Consider the following 19,269-nt stretch of genomic DNA (forward strand, 5'->3'; position numbering starts at 1 on the left):
GGCCTAAGGCCTGAAAAGTGGATACCTTCCATAGAATATGATAGGCCCTGAGGAGGCTTGATATACCTATACACAAGCCTTTTTTTTTTTTCCCGGTATTAGTAACTTTTTTTCTTCTTAAATTAAGACCCAGGAATCCTCATTTTTGACCAGTTGTGCTTTTATTTTAAAGTATGAATCATGAGCAAGTAGTCATGCAGGAAACTTTATCCCCTGCCCACCCACCCACGGAAAAGGCCAGCGCCGGAAAGGAACAGAATGCAGCAGAAAGTGAGCGAAGGTGGAAAAGGGGAGCAGGCAAGCTGCAGCCTTATCTTTGAGGAGCGCTTGGGAGGGAAGGGCTCCGGAGTCTGTTAGCAGGAACGGAGAAGCCGGCCCTGAGGTACAGAAGACAGTCATGGCCAGTGAAACCAAACCACCTGCTGAGACTTTCCACTAGGGCTGTCTTGCAGGTGGGGTTAGGAGCTCAGGTCTCAGCCTGGTAACCGTCACATCTAAAGGTGGGTGGGAGGTGAAGGCAAGGCTTGAAGGTGAGGAAAAACAGCAGGAAATGGAGTGTTTGTGGCCTAAAAGTTAATCAGGATACCCTGTGACTTAGTGGAAAGACAGGATCAGGAGTCCTTAAGGCCTGATTTAACATTCTGACCTTGCTCATTATCTATGTGAGTTTGGGCAGGATGCGTAACCTTTCTGAGACTCATTTTATCTATAGAATGGGAGAAACAATACCTACTTTGGAAAGGGTGGTCATGAGGGCAGAGTGAAGGCAAGTTGCAGAGTGTGAAGCACAGAACAAATGTGAGGGGTACCTGCCTATTGATTTACATCCACATAAATAGACGCAGGGTCTAACAGGAAGAGGTGGGTCACACATCTTCCTGCCTGTCAGCTGAAGCAAAGCCTTCCCTGCCCACCCCATGCTAATTAACTGGCTTGCCCCCTATCTCCAGCATCTCCAAGGCCACAGCTTTTCTTTTTTTTTTTTTTTTTCTGGTGGAAAGGAGCTGGGAAATGTGGCTTTGGCCAGCGCGGGAGAAGGGGCCTTTATGTATACCAGCAAAGACCCAATTGTTACTGAATCCAAACTGGGCTGCTTTTCCCAATTATCTCCACAACTCTTCTGGTCTCTACTTTTCTGATGCCAAGTTTTAACCCAGAACAAAAGCTCCCATCGGGACTGATTTATAATCCAGATCTGCTGACAGGGCCCTAAAGTGTCCCTCCCCTCCAGAACTGCACCGGGCTTAAAGTCACCACCGCAGCCTCAGGGCCTCCAGTCTCTTCACCTCTGCCCTTTGCCCCTAGCCAAGAGGTGGCATCTGTCTCCGGGTCCCGGTGGGCTGGCCTCCCTGGGGTTCCTCTGTCCACCTGCCCAGCTCCGAGAAACCGGCTGGCAAGGAGGACACCCCAGCACCGCCCAGGAGGCCGGGGCTACAAGTTACTTCTAGGAGCGGCTGTGGGCGGAGGCTGGCGGTTCTGAAGATGCCAGTTCTCCTCCAGCGTGGCTCCCCTCAGAACCCTTTCATCTGAACATCAGGGCTCCTGTCACTTGTTATTCAGCCTTCCAGCGGCACCAGAAGGAGTCATTTCCTGAGGGTAGGCTCTGTGCAATCTGAGTCGAGGGTTGTCTTCGCTGGGAGCTGGCCGGGGGGCGCTGATCAGGTCCCTCCGCCTGGAGCGTGAGAAACAAGGGGCAGAAGGTCTCGGGGAGACTTGGGGGGTCTTCCTGGCTGGTGAGGCCCGTTCCAGTCTGATCGCAGGGGTCAGTACGAGTTGGGGCCAAGAAACGAAGAAGAATTGGGGGCCAACAGACAGACCACTCTGATCCGCCCCGAAAAGAAGCCTCGGATACTCGCCCTGAGGTGGCCTGCACGCCTTCGTTCCAGTAACCTCAGCGTGGGGATCCCCTTAGCCCCATTCCCGAGCCCGGACGCCCAGCCTGCGCGGTTGGCCTTGGGGGACACTTCGGAAAGACCGGGTGAGTCCGACTCCCCCCGTGCCAGGGCCCGGAGTCCCTCCCCCGCCCCACCTCCCGGCGCGGTGGCGCAGCTCACGGCTGCAAGGCGCGGGGCGGCAGGGCACGGGGAGGGGCGGGGGTCCGAGCCCCCGGGTGGGGAGCGGGTAGGCGTGCGGGTCGCAGCCCCCTCCGGGGCGGGCCTTCGCGGCCCGCCCCCGACCTCCGTCGAGCCCCCCCGCCTGACGTCAGGGGGGAGGGGGCGGAGAGCCGCGGCCGCGGCGGAGAAAGAGCCGGCGCCCGCCGCGGTGGCGCGGGGAGCCCGAGCCCAGGGGCGCCGAGCCGAGCCGGGCCGAGGGGCGGTAGCAGAGGGGCAGCGGAGCTGAGCGGGCGGGCGCGCGCGGGCGGCGGCGCGCGGGCAGGGGCGGACCGTGGTCGGAGCCGAACGCGAGGGCGGCGCCCAGGGATTCAAGCCGCGAAGAAGAGGTGAGTGAGGCCGGGGTTGCTTGGGGTCGGAGCCAGGGGGCTCCGGGGTCGCCGCTTTGTCCCCCGACTCGGGCTGGGGACGCCGCACGCGCGAGGGACAGGGTCTGGGGGCTCAGGGAGGGGCGGCGGCGGGGCAGCTGTCCGCCCGAGCGCCTTCCTGCGCCCCCCGCGGGCTGCTTCGCGGGGGCTGGGGAGCGGGGAGAGCGGCGCCCGCCGCCACAGGGTCCGGAGGCGCGGACTGGTCAGGGGCAGCGGGGCTCAGGGAGCGGGGGTCCCTCGTGCAGTCCGGTCCGCGGCCGGGATCTTCTCCAGGCCCCCGAACTGCCCCCGGCTCCCCCACCCCCGACGGAAAGTTTGGGGCGGGCTTGGACGGAGGCCGATGTTGTGGGATCGGATTTCCCTGCCGCGGCCCCCCGGCCGCGCGCCCGCTCCGCTGGGGAGGCGGGCTGTCCTGGAAAGCCAGGCTCCTGAGCCGCGCCGCCCAGTCCCCGGCTGGAGCGCTCGCCCTGCAGCCGCGGGGGCGCCGTCCGCGGCCCGCCGCTTGGGGTGGACAAGGGTGGGGGGCGCGCCGCCGGGAGTCCGCACCCCTCTACACACCTCCACCTCCGGGGCTGCTCCGGGGAGGAGCTGTGCCGGCAGAGCCTTGGAGCGCGCCGCGGGGTCCGGCCCGGGCCTGGGGTAAGGGGCCGAGGGAGGGCTGGGGGTGTGTTGGGGGACGGGGGTGTTGGTGAACGCATCTCCTGCCCCCCCCCGCCCTTCCCGCGCTGGGTTACTGGGCCGACAGGGGGCGTCCGCAGGCCGGGCTCCGCCACGCTCCCAGCGCCGCCGCTTTGTTTGCCTTCAAATCCCCGGAGCTGGGGGAGGGGAGAATCCGGGGGGGGGGGGACCCGGGACGGGGTCTTGGCGGGGACCCTTTGTTTTGGGGTGAGCATAGCCCCAGCTTCTGTGTCTCTGTTCCCGGCATTGGAGGGCTGGAGCAGTGGAAATTAATCCAGATGGCCTGCCCTGGCCGGGGTCCTGGGGGCGCGATCCCAGAGTTGGGAAGGTTCGTCAGCGCAGCAGGCGCCGGCCCTGTCCGGGGCGCCCTCCGCGGTCCAGGAGGAACCCCCCTGGCGCTCCCCACCGGGTCCTCACTTCCCCCCCCCCCCCCCGCCCCCGCCTGAAAGTGCCGCCGGGAGATCCCTGATGAGACCGGAGCCGGCTCCGTTGTCCCGCCGCCCCTCAGCCCGAGGGCTGGTGTCTCCTAGGATCCTGTGCGAGGAACAGGATGAGGCCCCGGTCATTTCCACGCCCATCCCACCCACTTCCTGCCTTCCTTCTTGGGCAACAAAGGGGCCTCGGGAAACGGGGCCCCTCCAGCTCCCGGCCCCACTTCAGCCCTGTGATGTGGAACGGGGTTTGGGGCTCTGCCCGGCTATTGTCTGCGCTGGGGGAAGCGAGAGGCTGGGGCCGGGACCCCCGCAGACCAGATGCACCGAGTCCTCCCTGGGGGTCTTTTCCAACCGCCTGCCCCACCGCCTGCTTATCACCCAGCTGAGGGGTTTGCGTCTCAGAATTAGATCTTGGCGCTGGCTGGAGCCCCAGTAGGGCCAGGTCCTGCCTCCAGAGGTTATTTTAAGAAATCCTTCGACTCTGTCAGGCCTGAGGGGGGGAGGGGGGAGAGGGGGTCCCCTTTTTATTTTCTTAAACAACTTCCTGTTGAGGAGAAGGAGTCGGGGAGGGCCCGGAGGTTGTCCGAGTGTCCACTCTTGCAGCTGACTTAGCTCTCTCCCTCCCCCCAGGGAGACCCCATGGTCCTTTGGAGGCTGTAGAGGCTGAGGCCAGGTGTCGGAGGGGACTAGGTCTCTGCTCCAAGGCCTGGGGCACGGGGCAGTCCTGGGGAGGATGGATCAGGTCTTCTGTCCTGTCGGTGCCTCCTGGCACGGCTGTGTGGGCCCCCTTCCGGTCTGTTTTCTCTGGCTGTGATTCTGACCCTTTCTTTTCCCCCAGCAGGGCAGCTGGCCTGGAGCTTAGCGCCAGGGCGTGTGCCATGGCCCCGCACTGGGCCGTCTGGCTGCTGGCAGTGGGACTGTGGGGCCTGGGCATTGGGGCCGAGGTGTGGTGGAACCTGGTGCCCCGGAAGACGGTATCTTCTGGGGGTGAGTGCCTGGAGGGCGGGGAGCGGGAGGCCAGGAGGGACTCTTGGGGGAAGAGGGGTGCTAAGGAATTGCCCTCTAGAACGTGCCAGCTGTATTCTGCAGTCGGGTTCAAGGCCCACTGATGTATGTGACACAGCTTACTGAGAAATGTGAGTGAGTGGCCCTAGGGACCCAGAACTGGTAGTCCAGGCCAGGACCTAGAGGATCCCTCCTGACACTTAGGACCTGGCTCGGCTGCCCCTGTTATCCAAGAGAGAGTGACCATTCTGCATTACTCTCCCCACGCCTCACTTCTGGAATTATCGCTAGCACTGAGAGCCTAAAGAGAGAAACCTGGGTCAGGATGGGCATGAAGTGAAGGGTGTCACCGCCTGCCCCCAAGTCTTTCCAGCTCTCTGCCCCCAGGAGCCCCCTTAGCAACCCTGATATGATAGACCCTCCTCTGCTGCCTTGACACTCTGCTGTCTGGTGGCCCTAGAGGGGGGAGTGTGTGTGCGCGTTCACGCACGTGCTCGCGTTGGGGGACGGCAGACCCGACAGCCCTTCTGTGCGCACACCTGTATGCGGAGGTGATGTCAGGTGTTTGTATCATCCGTGTACTCTGGGGACCCGGGATGAGCTCACCTCCCACAGGCTCCTCTCCGTGCTAACGAAGCCCTCCCTTGCCAGCTTATGTCTGGGCCCATCGTTGGCTCCAAAGACTAAGGCTGGTTTAGAGGGACCCTGAGGACAGGTCGGCAGCTATTTTGGGGGCTGACATAGGAATCCTGTGACTACGCGAATATCATAGCGCCCTGCTTGGCGAATGGCAACAGGGCTTCCCAGGCCCGAGGCTTCAGCGCCTTCTCTGGTCCCCAGCTTCTGTTTTCCCCTGACCTCCCTGGCCTGGCCTCCCAGCCCGATTATGTCTCCTGCCATCCCTCCTCATCCCATAGCCGGCTGTGCTTGTGTCCCTAACAGCCTGGATTTGGGTCCCACTGGAGGGAAGGGTTTTCTAAGTCAAAGGAGTGCTCACAACTTCTGTCCGTCCTGCCCTACTGGATCAGGGTCCAGGGCCTGGCTGGACCCTGGTGAGGGCAGCAGGCAGCAGAGCAAAGAAGGAAGCAGCAGCTGAGGAAGCCGGGAGGGGGGGAGTGTTGCTGACCCTGAGAGTGAGAGCCATCGGTCTGATGGCTTCCTCTGACCGGAAGCTGTGGCTGAGATATCCTTCCTTCCTCCTCCCCAGCCCAGATTTGCCTCCGCCCCGGCTGGGAAAGGCCAGGGAGGCCTGGGTGGAGCTGTCAGAGCCAAAAGCCTGTTCAGAAAATGCCCTTTACTACCAGTCAGGGGGCTTGGCTGGCATCTGCCTGTGGGGTGCTGGCTCTAATGTGGGAACCAGGGGTGACCATCGCATAGAGGAGGGCTGATTTTGGGGTGGGGGGGCCTCCCGGAGTCCCAGGAAGGTCCACTCACCCCGTCCCTGCTCTCTCTGGCCTTGTCCCTGCAGAGCTGGCCACAGTGGTGCGGCGCTTCTCCCAGACGGGCATCCAGGACTTTCTGACGCTGACCTTGACCGAGCAGACCGGGCTCCTGTACGTAGGGGCCCGGGAGGCCCTGTTTGCCTTCAGCGTGGAGGCTCTGGAGCTGCAGGGAGTGGTGAGAGGTGGGGGAGCGGGAGGCACGCGGGGGTGAGAGAGGCAGGACCCGGAGGGGCTTTGCTTGGCCAGGCTGTCCCCTCGGCTCAGCTGCCCCCAACCCCATTCTCCTCGGTGAGCGTGTTGCTCCCCCCGAGTCTGCAGCACTTACTGGGTCCGCCGCGTTGGGGCAGCTGGGGCTTCTGACCTCTGCTGGAATAAGCTCCCAGAGAGTGGGGACCGTGTCTTCTCACTTGGCTTCCCCACGTTGCTGCCATGGGCCGTGCTAGTAGCACATGCCCAGTATGTACCTGTGACATTGCTGACGTGTCCCCTCCCTGTCCCCAGATCTCATGGGAGGCGCCAGCTGAGAAGAAGGCCGAGTGTACCCAGAAAGGGAAGAGTAACCAGGTGGGTGCTTGGGACACTGCTGGGGGGGGGGGGCGAGGGGGCATGGTGCACGCCCTTTCCCCAGAGCCCCCTTTGTCCCAGTGCTGGTCTGGGTCCTTGTGTCCCCATGTCCCGGGCCCTCATACTTTAACTGATGCCTCTCTCTCCCCAGACGGAGTGTTTCAACTTCATCCGCTTCCTGCAGCCGTATAACGCATCCCACCTGTACGTCTGCGGTACCTACGCCTTCCAGCCCAAGTGCACCTACATTGTGAGTGCCGCTCCTCTCCCCCAGCCCCCTCGACCGATCCCCGTCGCCTTCTCATCGCCTCTTCCCTGCCCCTAGGACATGCTCACCTTCACCCTAGAGCGTGGCGAGTTCGAAGATGGCAAGGGGAAGTGTCCCTATGACCCAGTTAAGGGCCACACCGGCCTCCTTGTGGGTGAGTGGCTGTCCCGCTGCAGGTTGGGGGGTTCCCCCAGGACTTGTTCCCACGCCGGGGCCACGTGGCCTGAGTGCAACTGCACCTCGCTTCTGGTCCGGCTGACCCCCTGTCTCCCGTAGACGGGGAGCTGTACTCGGCCACGCTCAACAACTTCCTGGGCACGGAGCCTGTCATCCTGCGGAACATGGGGCCGCACCACGCCATGAAGACGGAGTACCTGGCCTTCTGGCTCAACGGTGAGCCCCGAGGAGCCGGCCAGCCGACAGGGCAGCCGTGGGTGGGAGGCGCCGCAAGGGCCCAGCGCCTGGGCTGACCCTCCTCCCCTTCCCGTAGAACCGCATTTCGTGGGCTCCGCCTACATCCCGGAGAGCGTGGGCAGCTTCACGGGGGACGACGACAAGGTGTACTTCTTCTTCAGCGAGCGCGCCGTGGAATACGACTGCTACGCCGAGCAGGTGGTGGCCCGCGTGGCCCGAGTCTGCAAGGTACAGACCCCCCGCGGCGGGTGGCCCCGGGAGCCCGGCGGCCCGGCGGGGCTGACCGGCAGTGTCCCCTCGCTGTCCCCCAGGGCGACGTGGGGGGCGCGCGGACGCTGCAGAGGAAGTGGACCACGTTCCTGAAGGCGCGGCTGGTGTGCTCCGCGCCCGACTGGCAGCTCTACTTCAACCAGCTGCAGGCGCTGCATACCCTGCAGGACGCCTCCTGGCACAACACCACCTTCTTCGGGGTTTTTCGGGCACGGTGGTGAGTTGGCCGGGAGCCCTTGGGGGTGGGGAGGAGCAGCTCCACGGGTTGGGTCTGACAGGGACAGGCCTCTGGGGACGTCCAGAGAGTCAAGGAGGATGTTAGGCGCCTGTCCCTTTTCAAAGCCCCCCGCGGGAGGCGGGCCGTGCTCTGTCCCCGGTGGCACTTGGAGCCGCCGTCACGTCATGTGGGCCCGTGACCTTCTTGTGCTTGGGCCTTGCCTTCCCGCTGCATGCCCGGAGCTGTGGTCGCCCCAGGCCTGACCTTGGGGGTCCCTCCCTTGCTGTGACAGGGGAGACATGGACCTGTCAGCAGTCTGTGAGTACCAGTTGGAAGAGATCCAGAGGGTGTTCGAGGGGCCCTACAAGGAGTACCATGAGCAAGCCCAAAAGTGGGGCCGCTACACCGACCCGGTGCCCAGCCCGCGGCCCGGCTCGGTGAGTCATCCGGGGCAGGGGTGCGCTTGGGTCCTCCTCTCCGGTGCCGTTCCCGCCGGGCTGACAGCTCCCCCCCACCCCCCACCCCCAGTGCATCAACAACTGGCACCGACGCCACGGCTATACCAGTTCCCTGGAGCTGCCAGACAACACCCTCAACTTCATCAAGAAGCACCCGCTGATGGAGGAGCAGGTGGGGCCTCGGTGGGGCCGGCCCCTGCTGGTGAAGAAAGACGCCAACTTCACCCACCTGGTGGCCGACCGGGTCACGGGGCTTGACGGAGCCACCTATACAGTGCTGTTCATCGGCACAGGTGGGCCCAGGGGCACGGACTTGGCCGCTGGGGGCTGGGCGAAGGCCTGTGTGCCCCAGGTGGGGAGAGCCTCTTGCCCTTTTCTTTACACCTGTCCTCCTCCCCCCACCCCACCACCACAGGAGATGGCTGGCTGCTCAAGGCCGTGAGCCTGGGGCCCTGGGTCCACCTGATTGAGGAGCTGCAGGTGTTTGACCAGGAGCCGGTGGAAAGCCTGGTCCTGTCCCGGAGCAAGGTAGTAATCAGGCCCCACCCACCACTGTCCCCAGGCCTCCCCTGGTCGCGTGCTTGGCCGGTACAGGGGTGGGGAGATGCCTGAGCCACCTCGGGTAGCTTGGGGCGGGTCCCAGGAATGAGAGCGCTAATGGAATCCGCGCTCTGCGGGCGTTATATTTTATATATAGCCTGGTCCTGGCAGCCGGGCGTTATATTTTATGTATAGCCTGGTCCTGGCGGGGTTGCGTTCCCAGAACAGGGCCTTGGCAGCTGCTCTGTGCGCTTTCTTCAGGCCCCTCGGGGTTGCGCTGTGCCTCTTCTCTGCCGGTGCCACTGTTGGCCAGGCCTCGTGCTGTGTCGGTTCGTGATGCCCTCGTGACGTCTACTTGCCGACCGGCCCCCGTTGCCCTCCAGCCCTGCCCCCCGCCCCCCGCGGCTTCAGCCGCTCCCAGAAGCGCTGCTCTCAGCTTCTGCTCGTGCTCTGCTCTCTTCTGGCGTATCTGTGGCACCTTCACGTGCTTGCCTTTCACCGCCTGTGGTGGCTCAAGTTGTTTCTCCAGAACGTGGAATAATGGCAGAAACAAAGTCTGTGGTTGAAGAAACACACAAATTGGCAATCACCATTCAAACAGAGGAAAACGCCTTATGCTCTGCTGGTGCTATTGTGAGGCTGACGGGCCCTGCGGAAACTGAACTTCCTGCGCTATTTATACTGTCCTGGAGTGAGTGAGTGAGTGTGTGTGTGTGTGTGTGTGTGTAGGTGTATGTGTGTGTGTGTAGGTGTGTGTGTGTGTGTGTAGGGCTGTGTGTGTGTGTAGGGCTGTGTGTGTGTGTGTGTGTAGGGCTGTGTGTGCGTGTGTGTGTGATTATATTTCTCGGCCTCACAGGTCTGCTGTTCCTTTCTAATAAGGTCACATCTGTAAGGTGCTTAGGATTGCGTTTGGCTTGTAGTAAGCCCTCCGTGCATTCTTAGTCCTCAGATTTCCCTCCTCAGGACTTGAGCGCAGCCCTCTTTCTCTGTTGGGCCCCTTGTGCCCCCTGGCAATGGTCTGAGCCGCCCCCAGGCCGTGTCCGGGCCCGGCTCACCCCCTCCTGTGCTTCTCTGGCAGAAGCTGCTCTTTGCGGGCTCCCGCTCCCAGCTGGTCCAGCTGCCCCTGGCCGACTGTGTGAAGTACCGCTCCTGCGCTGACTGCGTGCTTGCTCGGGACCCCTACTGCGCCTGGAGCGTCAACACCAGCCGCTGCATGGCCGTGGGCGGCCACTCCGGGTGAGCGGGGCTCTGCGCGTGCTGGGACCAGCAGGGAGGAGAGGGGGGTTAGAGCTGGGACGCTGATGGCCTCTGCTTCCCCCACCAGATCCCTGCTGATCCAGCACGTGACAGTCTCAGACACTTCAAGCATTTGTAACTTCCGGGGCAGTAAGAAAGGTGAGCTGTGTTTTTAGTCCCCCTCCCAGGGCGGTGGGCCTTGGGCCAGAGCTGGAGTGTCTGCATCCGCCCCCCGGCCTGGGTTTCCTGCACTGACTCTCTGCTCTGCTTTCTCTGCCGCTGCAGTCAGGCTCACGCCCAAAAACATCACGGTGGTGGCAGGCACAGACCTGGTGCTGCCCTGCCGCCTCTCCTCCAACCTCGCCCACGCCCGCTGGACCTTCGGGGGCCGGGAGCTGCCTGCAGAGCAGCCCGGCTCCTTCCTCTACGACGCCCGGCTGCAGGCCCTGGTGGTGATGGCCGCCCAGCCCCGCCACGCCGGGGCCTACCACTGCTTCTCGGAGGAGCAGGGGGCCCGGCTGGCTGCCGAAGGCTACCTGGTGGCAGTGGTGGCGGGCCCGTCGGTGACCCTGGAGGCCCGGGCCCCCCTGGAGAGCCTGGGGCTGGTGTGGCTGGCCGTGGTGGCCCTGGGGGCCGTGTGCCTGGTGCTGCTGCTGCTGGTTCTGTCCCTGCGCCGGCGGCTGCGGGAGGAGCTGGAGAAGGGCGCCAAGGCAGCCGAGAGGACCCTGGTGTACCCTCTGGAGCTGCCCAAGGAGCCCACCAGTCCCCCCTTCCGGCCCGGCCCCGAGACGGACGAGAAACTCTGGGACCCCGTGGGCTACTACTACTCGGACGGCTCCCTCAAGATCGTTCCTGGACACGCCCGGTGCCAGCCCGGCGGCGGGCCCCCCTCGCCGCCTCCTGGCATCCCCGGCCAGCCCCTGCCTTCTCCAACTCGGCTCCACCTGGGGGGTGGGCGGAACTCCAATGCCAACGGATACGTGCGCTTACAGCTGGGAGGGGAGGACCGGGGCAGCCTTGGGCACCCGCTGCCCGAGCTCGCCGACGAGCTGAGACGCAAGCTGCAGCAGCGCCAGCAGCTGCCGGACTCCAACCCCGAGGAGTCCTCGGTGTGAGGGGACCCCTCCGGCGGGGCGGCGTGGGAGGCGCGGCTCCTACTTTTGCACAGGCACCAGCTACCTCAGGGACATGGCACGGGCACCCGCTCTGCCCCGGACGGACCCTGCCCGGCACCGCCCGGCCATGAGGACCTGCTTTGTCAGCACTGGCACTGCCACTTGGTGTGGCTCACCGGGGCACCAGCCTCACCACAGAGGGCACCTTCCTCCTCTGTGAGGGGCTGTGAATCACAGATGCACGGGACCCCAGCAGCCAAAACCTTTCAAGGCGGAAGTTGGAGATGTGGGTGTGTTTGTGTATATACATGTGTGTCTGTGGACGTGTGCACGTACGTGTGTGTGGGTGTGTGACATAGTCTTCCTGTTTCTGTCGAGTCTTCCCTTGGCCTGGGGTCCTCCTGGTGGGTCACTGGAGCTCTGAAGGGGAAGGGGTTGTATCACTTTGCCTCTCCTACCCCGCCTGTCCCCAGTGGGGGGCAGCCATGTACATATGGGGGTGGGCTGGGCAGGGTGCTGTGCCCCTCTGCGGGAGTCCAGGGCTCTGGGGTGGGCCTGGTCCTACTCCCGGGGCTGTGAATGTTTTCAGGGTGGGGGGAGGGAGATGGAGCCTCCTGTGTGTTTGGGGGAAGTGTGGGAGGGGCCTCCCGCTTGGCCCTGGGATTCAGTGGTATTTTATACTTGTCCTCCCTGGCAGGGCTGGGAAAGGTGGTGTGGGGGGAGCGGGAGGGGGAGGGAAGGAGAGGGCGGGCGGGCATGCTGTGGAAACGGCATATCCTCTCCCAGCCCCAGGAGGAGGGCTTCTCACAGTGTAACTTATTGTGTCCCCGCGTATTTATTTGTTGTAAATATTTGAGTATTTTTATATTGACAAATAAAATGGAGAAAATGAAACTGTTCCTGTCACGGAGATAAGACATTTGGGCCCAAACCTTCTGGGTGCCAAGAGGGAGACTCCCTGTGGGTTGAGTGGGGCTGGACTGCCCCCCCCCTCAGTCCTGGGGCAGCCGCCCCTTCAGTGGTCCCCCTCCTGCCTGTGCCCCTCTCTGGAGGGGAGACAGTCCAGGCGCCAATGTTTTCCCACAGTGGTGGCTCGGGCTGGGAGCCAGACCAGGGCCACAGCCTCTTGAGAGCCAGCCTTGGCTTCTGGCCAAAGGGAGAAGTCAGGGCATGGGGAGTAGAAGCAGGAGGGTGGGAGGGGCCTGGCTTCCCAGAACCCTGGGAAGGGGAAATGGGAGTGAGGGGGCCGAGGAGGGGAACTTCCTAGAAGCAGCTTAAGGTGGTGTGGGCTGGCTCGTGTGAGGATGGGGCTCCCAACCAGCTTAGGGGAGGAAAGATGACTTCCAGCCTTTACCCTCCAGGACTGTTAGCCTTGAATGCTTCAGCTACATGCCATGGGGAACTTTCCCCATTGCCACCCGGTGGGCACCAAGCCCCTGTCCTATGGAAGGAGCCATGCAGGGCCCAGATACTTGTAAGAAAAACAGGGCCCCGCCTGGGTTCTATAATTCACGCCCACACACAGAGGCAGCCAGTCCTCTGTACCCTTGACCAGTCTGGGGGTGCCTGCTGTTGCTGGAACAGGCTGCTGTGGGGCGTCCTGCTGTAAGAGAGGGCTTGCATCTGCTGACTTGAGCACGCTACGCTTCCTGCACGGTCACTAACCCACAGCCCAGAGAATGTCTTGATACAAGAAGGTTGATTCGGTAAACTAGGTGCCCACTGTGGGGTTGAGGGTTCCAGGCCCTTTTCCCTGCCCCCGGGCCTACGTGCAGGTGCTCCCAGCGGCAGGATAGGTCATGACTACCTGCCTCCCACGGGGTTTTAGGAAGTGAGCAGGAGGGGCGAGAGGAGGGAGGGTGTCGCGCGGCCTTTCAAGTGGTCACCGCGCCGCCGCGGTGACCCGTCTTCCTGGGCCCGCGTGGTGGGGGAAAGAGGGGGGGAAAGGACCTTAGGGTGCTCCCGGCGACCCCCTGCCCTGGGGAGCCCGGTGGGACGAAGAGAACCTGAAAGGGTGCCTCATAAATGCTCCCGACCCACCCAACCCCGCCCCCCTGGGTTCCAGCGGGCGCGCCCCAGCCTCCGCTTAGCCTGGGACGCCCTCGCGTGGCCGCTTCGGGCGGGCGCGGCCAGGCACCCCCCCCCCAGGTCCCACCCCACCGCCGCGATTGGCTCCCGGGCTCAGACCCAGACGCTTGATTGGTCTGCCCCGTGGCTCGTGCGGACGCCGAGTGGTCAGACCGGGAGGGTGGGCAGCGCTGCGCCCGCCCAGCGCGCCGAGGCCCCGCCAGCGCCCGTGCCCGTGACTTTACCCGCGGCCGCACCGCCAGCGGTTGGGAGGGCGCTGAGGGCGGCATGGCGGTGCCGCGGCCTTGCGCCGAAGGCCCCTGCTGCTCCCGCCCCAGCGCGGCTCTCGGCGTGCAGCAGACGCTGGACGAGATGGACTTCGAGAGGGGTGAGGCGGGCGCGCGGCCCTACCGGCCCGGCGCCTTCCGGCGTCCCCAGGCCCCCAGGGCAAAGGAGGTGGCCGAGAACCGGGGCCCCGAGGGGGAGGCAGCCCGGGGACCTAGTCGGAGCGTTGGCGGGCGGTGGGCTCACTGCTCCCGCGTAGTGAGAGCCCGCCAGGGACCCGGCGGGAGCTCGGCATTAGAAACACCGGCTCGCGTGCAGATCGGGAACCAGGCTTTGGTTTCAGGAACTTTCCCCAGTGGTGCGGCTGGGCCCGGCTCCTCACCTGGTGCGACCCCGGGACACCCAGTCCTGCTCCCGGGTCTGCTCCTGGGCAGCAGAGTCTGCGGCCAGGGTATTGCACCCACCCCGAGGGGATGGAGCTTCAGACCAGGGGGGCTGCGTGTCGGGCACTGCAGGCGTGAGATATGGCAGAGATGGCCTCGAGGCAGGCGATGTCATCCCCACCTGTGGGCTCAGCGGGCTAACTCTTTTGCCCCAGACTGTCCTTGCTGCTGCGCTCGCCACCCCCGGCTTTGTGCACAGAGCCTGGCTCTGTCTGGTTTCTCACCGTGCACACTGCCGATCTTTGCTCCAGACGCTGCTCAGGCGTTCCAGCCAAAGCCCCTGAGTTGTGGGACGGTTCTGAGGACTCTCGGGATTCCACAGATGGGGTGACTGTTCACCATTTTGGCTGTGGTTTTCACTTTGCGCTGGTACCTGGCAATGTCCTTTTCTTCCTTTTGACCGTGACTATATAGTCAAACATCTTAAACAGTACTTTATCCAGTACTGGTGTGTCTGCAGTGGGAAGAGGGGTGACTGTGTCTGCCCGATCTCCTGTCCTGGTTAGAGAAGCCCCTTGTCTGTCTTGCTCACAGCGATGTCGCCAGCACCTAGCACAATCCTTGACACGGAGGAAGGAGGTGCTCATGTTAATGTTTGTTGAACCCATGAATTTCCATTTTATAGATGAGAAAACAAGAGATCAGGACGTAAAGGGAGCGCTGGAAGCCCCCAGTCATTCAGCGTTATTCAGTGCTCGGGTTGTCCTTCTGCAGGAATCTGGTCTGCAGCCCTGAACGGAGACCTGGGCCGAGTGAAGTATTTAATCCAGAAGGCAGCGGACCCCAGCCAGCCGGACTCCGCCGGCTACACGGCTCTGGTGAGTTGGGGATGAGCCTCATCGGGTTCCTGCTCTCTGGGGGTGGGGATGGGACGGGATGATGTTTGCATTTTCTCTTCTCCCACCCTTCCTCCTCTCCCAGCGGGGTTTCTGTTTAAGCATCACGTGAACCTGGGGTTTTTTTAATTAGCATAAGTGCTTTGCATTAGTTATTTAACTTCATTCTCATAAGGATTCTGCGAGGTAGGAATGGTTATTATCCCCACTTTCCAGTGGCGGAAACTGAAGCTAGGAATGAAGGCTCACCCTGGTCACCCAGGTACCGGAGGGGGCACTCCCCGCCGGGGTTCTGCCCCCTGACCCCGGCTCTGTTCCCCACAGCACTACGCCAGCCGCAATGGGCACTATGCCGTGTGCCAGTTCCTGCTGGAGAGCGGGGCCAAGTGTGATGCCCAGACCCACGGGGGGGCCACCGCTCTGCACCGGGCCAGCTACTGTGGGCACACAGACATCGCCCGGCTCCTGCTGTCGCACGGCTCCAATCCCAGGCTGGTGGACGACGACGGCATGACCAGTCTGCACAAGGTGGGTCCCCTCTCAGAAGTTTCACAGGTTGCAAGAACTTGTCTTCTCTCATTAGAAAAGTTATAACATGGGACTTCCCTGACTGTCCAGTGGTTAGGACTCGGCGCTTTCACTGCCGTGGGCCCAGGTTCAGTCCCTGGTCGGGGAACTAAGATCCCGCAAGGAGTGGTCAAAAATAAAAAAGTGAAAGTTACAATGTGTTCACTGTAGAAAACATGGGGAAAACGGAAAAGCATAAAGTAGAAAATTGAAATCATTTGTAATCTCAAGTGCTCACCTCTCGTCACTTTAGGATTAACGTATAATTTTCCAGCGTGTCTCCTGCGCACATAAATTAGAACTAAACGTATGGCGTCATTTTCTCTTTCTTCCCCTTAATGATGTGTCCTCAGTACTTTTCCACGTGGTTTTCTGAAACTTGCACCCACTCTTGCCTGTCCCTCTAGCCTGCTTTCCACACTGTGATCGGAGTGATCATTTAATTAAATGTTTTCTGACTAGAAACACCTACCCACTGTGAACGGTTTGAGGAGTACAGAATGTCTACCGTGGACACAAGTTTCCCTCCTCCCCGACCCCTGGTCCCTCAGTCTTCCATGTCACCTCCCTTAAGGCATCCCCTTTTACCGATTTCTTGTGCATCTTTGAGACGCAGTTGATGCATACTTACGGCCTATGTGTGCAAACCAGTTCCTCTCTTAGCCCCACTGATTTTCTCCCAGAGTGATGATTTAAAAAGCAGTTCTGACCATGCCATGCCTTAGAGTCCTTGGGAGGCTTGCTTTTACCAAGGCCGTAAGCTGGTTTACAGGCCCTCTGGGGTCAGCCCCTGCCTACCTGCCAGCTTCTCCTTGCCCCGCTAGTCGTCTTCAGTTTCTTGAACCTGCTTCTCTATCACTTGCAGGCCATAGACAACATCTCTTCCTATCTGGATGCCTCACATCACCCTTTTCCCTCTGACCTGTGTCTGTCCTTCCTCCTGGATTGCAGCTTCTACATCACGCCCTCAGAGAGCCTTCCCATTTCCTCAGGGGAGGACAGCTCACGCATCTGGATGCCCGGAAGCATCCTGTGCTTGACTTCTGACTCTTCTCCCCCTTGAAATTCCCTGTGTGAGCGCCATCTCACTGGAGGCAGCTGGGATTGGTCCTGTTTCCTGCTGTGGTCTCAGCACTGAGCTCAGGTGCTAAGTGAGCAGCTGGGGGTTGTTTTGTTTTGAGACCCTTGCTGATTAGAGAGGCAGGTTGCTCGTTTCTCAGTGGTCTAAACTGGTGTTGGCTTGAGTGTTTCACTGCCACAGCTCACATGATGGGTGTTGATAGGCAGGACATTGCCGTGGATGGACCTAGCTGGTGTCACCCGCACTTGGCGGCATTCTCGTGAAATTGGGGGAATGCATGTGTGTGAGGAATATGAATCATCCCTTCCTTCCAGCCTGCTTGCCTCCCTCCCTTGCTTCCTTCTGCAAACATTGGCACTTTTTTTTGCCAAAAATTATTTGGAATTCATCTTACAACTGCTCACAACACACTATTGCCTGAATTGAAGCAGTAAAATTGAGAATCCCAGGTCTGTACTCATCAAGATAATATTTATGCTGAATAAAGATTTAGATTCAAATTTGAGATGGTGTTTGGTACTCATATTAACTTTGATACCTTTCAGGAGCCCTCGTAGCCCTTTAATTTGTCTCTTGGGAGGAGTAGGGAATATAGTGATATAACATAGCTATTGAGAGTTCGGACTTTGAGGTCAGACAGACCTGGCTTAGAATTCCCCATGCTGCCACATTAGCTCTGTGACCTTGAGCGAGTTACTCAACTTTTATAAGCCTCAGTTTTTTCATCTATAAAGTGGAAATAATGATACTTCCTACCTCTGATGGTTATTGTAAAAGTTAAGTAAGATAATCTATGTAAATCACTTAACACTGTTCTTTTTTGGAGGATGTAGGTTAGAAATTGACATCCAGGTTGGGATCGTTGATCTCCGAGGGGACGAGGAGAAAGCTGGGTACTGGGCCTGTTTCTCTCCGCTCATCTGAAAGTTCCCAGAGGGCAGGGGCCGTGTCTGATGTGTCTTGTGCCCACGGCACCCAGCACGCTATAGACAATCTGAATGTTTGTAAAGATGCTTAGAGATCCAAGGTTCTGTCCTCGTTCTTAATGTGCAGGCCTGGGCAAAGAAGCATGGCCGCTGAGCAAAGGACACAAGGAAGAAAAGCTCAAGCTGACTGCCCAAGTGGCACCAGGGTGCCCCACCACCCTGCAGCACGTCATTGCAGTTTGGCAGGGGTTAGAGGAAACCGGCTCAGACGGCCAGCGCCTCCATTTCCACGAGACCTTTTCTCGGACCAAAAGGGCCCCAGAAGTGGAGCAAAAAAGAACAGGGTCCAGTGGGGTACGGCTTTTGATCCGGGCCTCTCTCCCCACAGGCCGCCGAGAAGGGTCACGTGGACATTTGCTCCCTCCTCTTGCAACACAGCCCAGCCCTGAAGGCCGTCCGGGACCGGAAGGCACGACTCGCCTGTGACCTGCTGCCCTGCAACAGCGACCTGCGGGACCTGCTGGCCAGCTGAGTCTCCCCGCTCTTGTCACGGGCTGCGTGTGGGGTACACGGACTAGCCCTCCAAGCCCCCGCCGCGGTCAGCGCCCGAGCCGCAGGGTGGGATCCTGAGGCTGGAGGACCCCGGAAGAGCCGCATTGTGGCCACTGGGGAAGCAGGGGCGGCAATTTGGTGGGGCTGCCAGTGCGCCAGCCTGGACAGATGACCGTATTCTAAATTAGTTCATGTGGAAACATCTATCCGTTTGGAAAAAATAAAGTTATATCCTTACCTCATCCCACGCACAAAAATAAATTTCGAGAAAAGACCCCAATCTGAAGATACAAAAGTATGTAAGCATGAGAAGAAACGGTGGAATATGTGACAAATGAACAGCTGCTTTCTAGCCGAGTGACCTTGGTACAAGTCACTTTACCCATCTGTCCTGCGTCCTCATTTTTTTTTTTTGCCTCACGGCATGCAGGATCTTAGTTCCCCTGACCAGGGATCAAACCCGTGCCCCATGCGGTGCAAGCGCAGTCTTAACCACGGGACCGCCAGGGAAGTCCCCTGCGTCCTCATCTCTAAGGTGGGAATGACACAGCGGGGCTGCCTCGGAGTCCACGTGGGGGTGAGACGAGCGAACATCTGGGGAGTGCTGGGGAGGGTGCCCGGCACCGTGCGGGCAGCGTATGGGAGCGCCCACCTCCCCAGAACCTGACCAACACTTGCGTTTATAGTAATTTCATTCGTTTTAACCGTCTGATAGACTACAAAGTGCTACTGTTTTGTTGCATCGCTAATTGCTAGTGAGGTTGAACGCCTGTCTTCTGTGACCTTCCTGTCCGTACCCTTTGTCCATCCAAAATTTTTCTCTTTTTTGATTCATAGGAGTTATTTATGTATTCTGGATATTGATCCTTTGTTATATATATATGTACATAATTATATATATATTTTTTCTTTTCTCTTTGATGCTGTTCTTTGTCTTAACTGTGTTTTCATCTGTTCATGGAAATTGGTTACCGCCGGTGTGGACGGCAGTTTGGCAGTATCTATTAAAATTTAAGTGAACAGGGCCAATACATTGATTTCTCTGTAGGTCCCTAGAGAAATATTCATCTGTGTGCACAAAGATGTTTGCTTTTGGGGGGTTTTTTTGGCCTCACCGAGCGGCTTGCGGGATCTTAGTTCCCCGACCAAGGATCGAACCCATGCCCCCTGCAGTGGAAGCGCTGAGTCCTAACCACTGGACCGCCAGGGAAGTCCCCAAAGATGTTTATTTACAGAGGCATTTTCAAAAATGTGGATTGGAGCATGGGGTGTAATGTAAAAAAAAAAAAAAAAAAAAAATTGCAGAGATAACCTAAGTGTTCGCAGCAGGGGGACGGTGCGGTTCTGGCACTTTGAGCGCAGCGTATGCTAATGTGGAAAGAGTGCCGAGTC

General features: G+C 60.4%; 2 protein-coding genes across 9 annotated transcripts; both read left to right on the forward strand.

Annotated features, from left to right (window-relative positions):
• The first annotated feature begins 237 nt into the window (after positions 1 to 237).
• On the forward strand, positions 238 to 11,652 carry SEMA4C (semaphorin 4C). Of its 7 annotated transcripts, none has more exons than XM_057558476.1 (15): positions 238 to 1,978; positions 4,430 to 4,578; positions 6,065 to 6,213; positions 6,540 to 6,602; positions 6,754 to 6,852; positions 6,928 to 7,024; positions 7,147 to 7,263; positions 7,361 to 7,512; positions 7,596 to 7,771; positions 8,064 to 8,208; positions 8,300 to 8,522; positions 8,645 to 8,757; positions 9,848 to 10,005; positions 10,094 to 10,164; positions 10,291 to 11,652. In XM_057558476.1, exons 2-15 carry the CDS (start codon positions 4,470 to 4,472, stop codon positions 11,118 to 11,120), a joined length of 2,502 nt encoding a protein of 833 aa, XP_057414459.1. In that variant the 5' UTR covers positions 238 to 1,978; positions 4,430 to 4,469; the 3' UTR covers positions 11,121 to 11,652. The 7 variants fall into 7 exon arrangements, with proteins under 7 accessions (XP_057414459.1, XP_007197397.2, XP_057414457.1 ...); XM_007197335.3 differs by having other exon boundaries at positions 4,433 to 4,578; XM_057558474.1 differs by lacking the exon at positions 238 to 1,978 and adding an exon at positions 2,223 to 2,440.
• A 1,726-nt stretch (positions 11,653 to 13,378) lies between these two features.
• ANKRD39 (ankyrin repeat domain 39) lies at positions 13,379 to 18,795 on the forward strand. 2 transcript variants are annotated; one of them, XM_057557736.1, is made up of 4 exons: positions 13,379 to 13,575; positions 14,630 to 14,733; positions 15,076 to 15,279; positions 16,184 to 16,853. In XM_057557736.1, the coding sequence occupies exons 1-4, from the start codon at positions 13,476 to 13,478 to the stop codon at positions 16,379 to 16,381; spliced, it is 606 nt and encodes a 201-aa protein (XP_057413719.1). In that variant the 5' UTR covers positions 13,379 to 13,475; the 3' UTR covers positions 16,382 to 16,853. The 2 variants fall into 2 exon arrangements, with proteins under 2 accessions (XP_057413719.1, XP_057413720.1); XM_057557737.1 differs by lacking the exon at positions 16,184 to 16,853 and adding an exon at positions 17,714 to 18,795 and having other exon boundaries at positions 13,389 to 13,575.
• The last annotated feature ends 474 nt before the right edge of the window (positions 18,796 to 19,269 follow it).

The sequence above is a fragment of the Balaenoptera acutorostrata genome, chromosome 12, assembly GCF_949987535.1.
Source record: "Balaenoptera acutorostrata chromosome 12, mBalAcu1.1, whole genome shotgun sequence".
NCBI lineage: Eukaryota > Metazoa > Chordata > Mammalia > Artiodactyla > Balaenopteridae > Balaenoptera > Balaenoptera acutorostrata.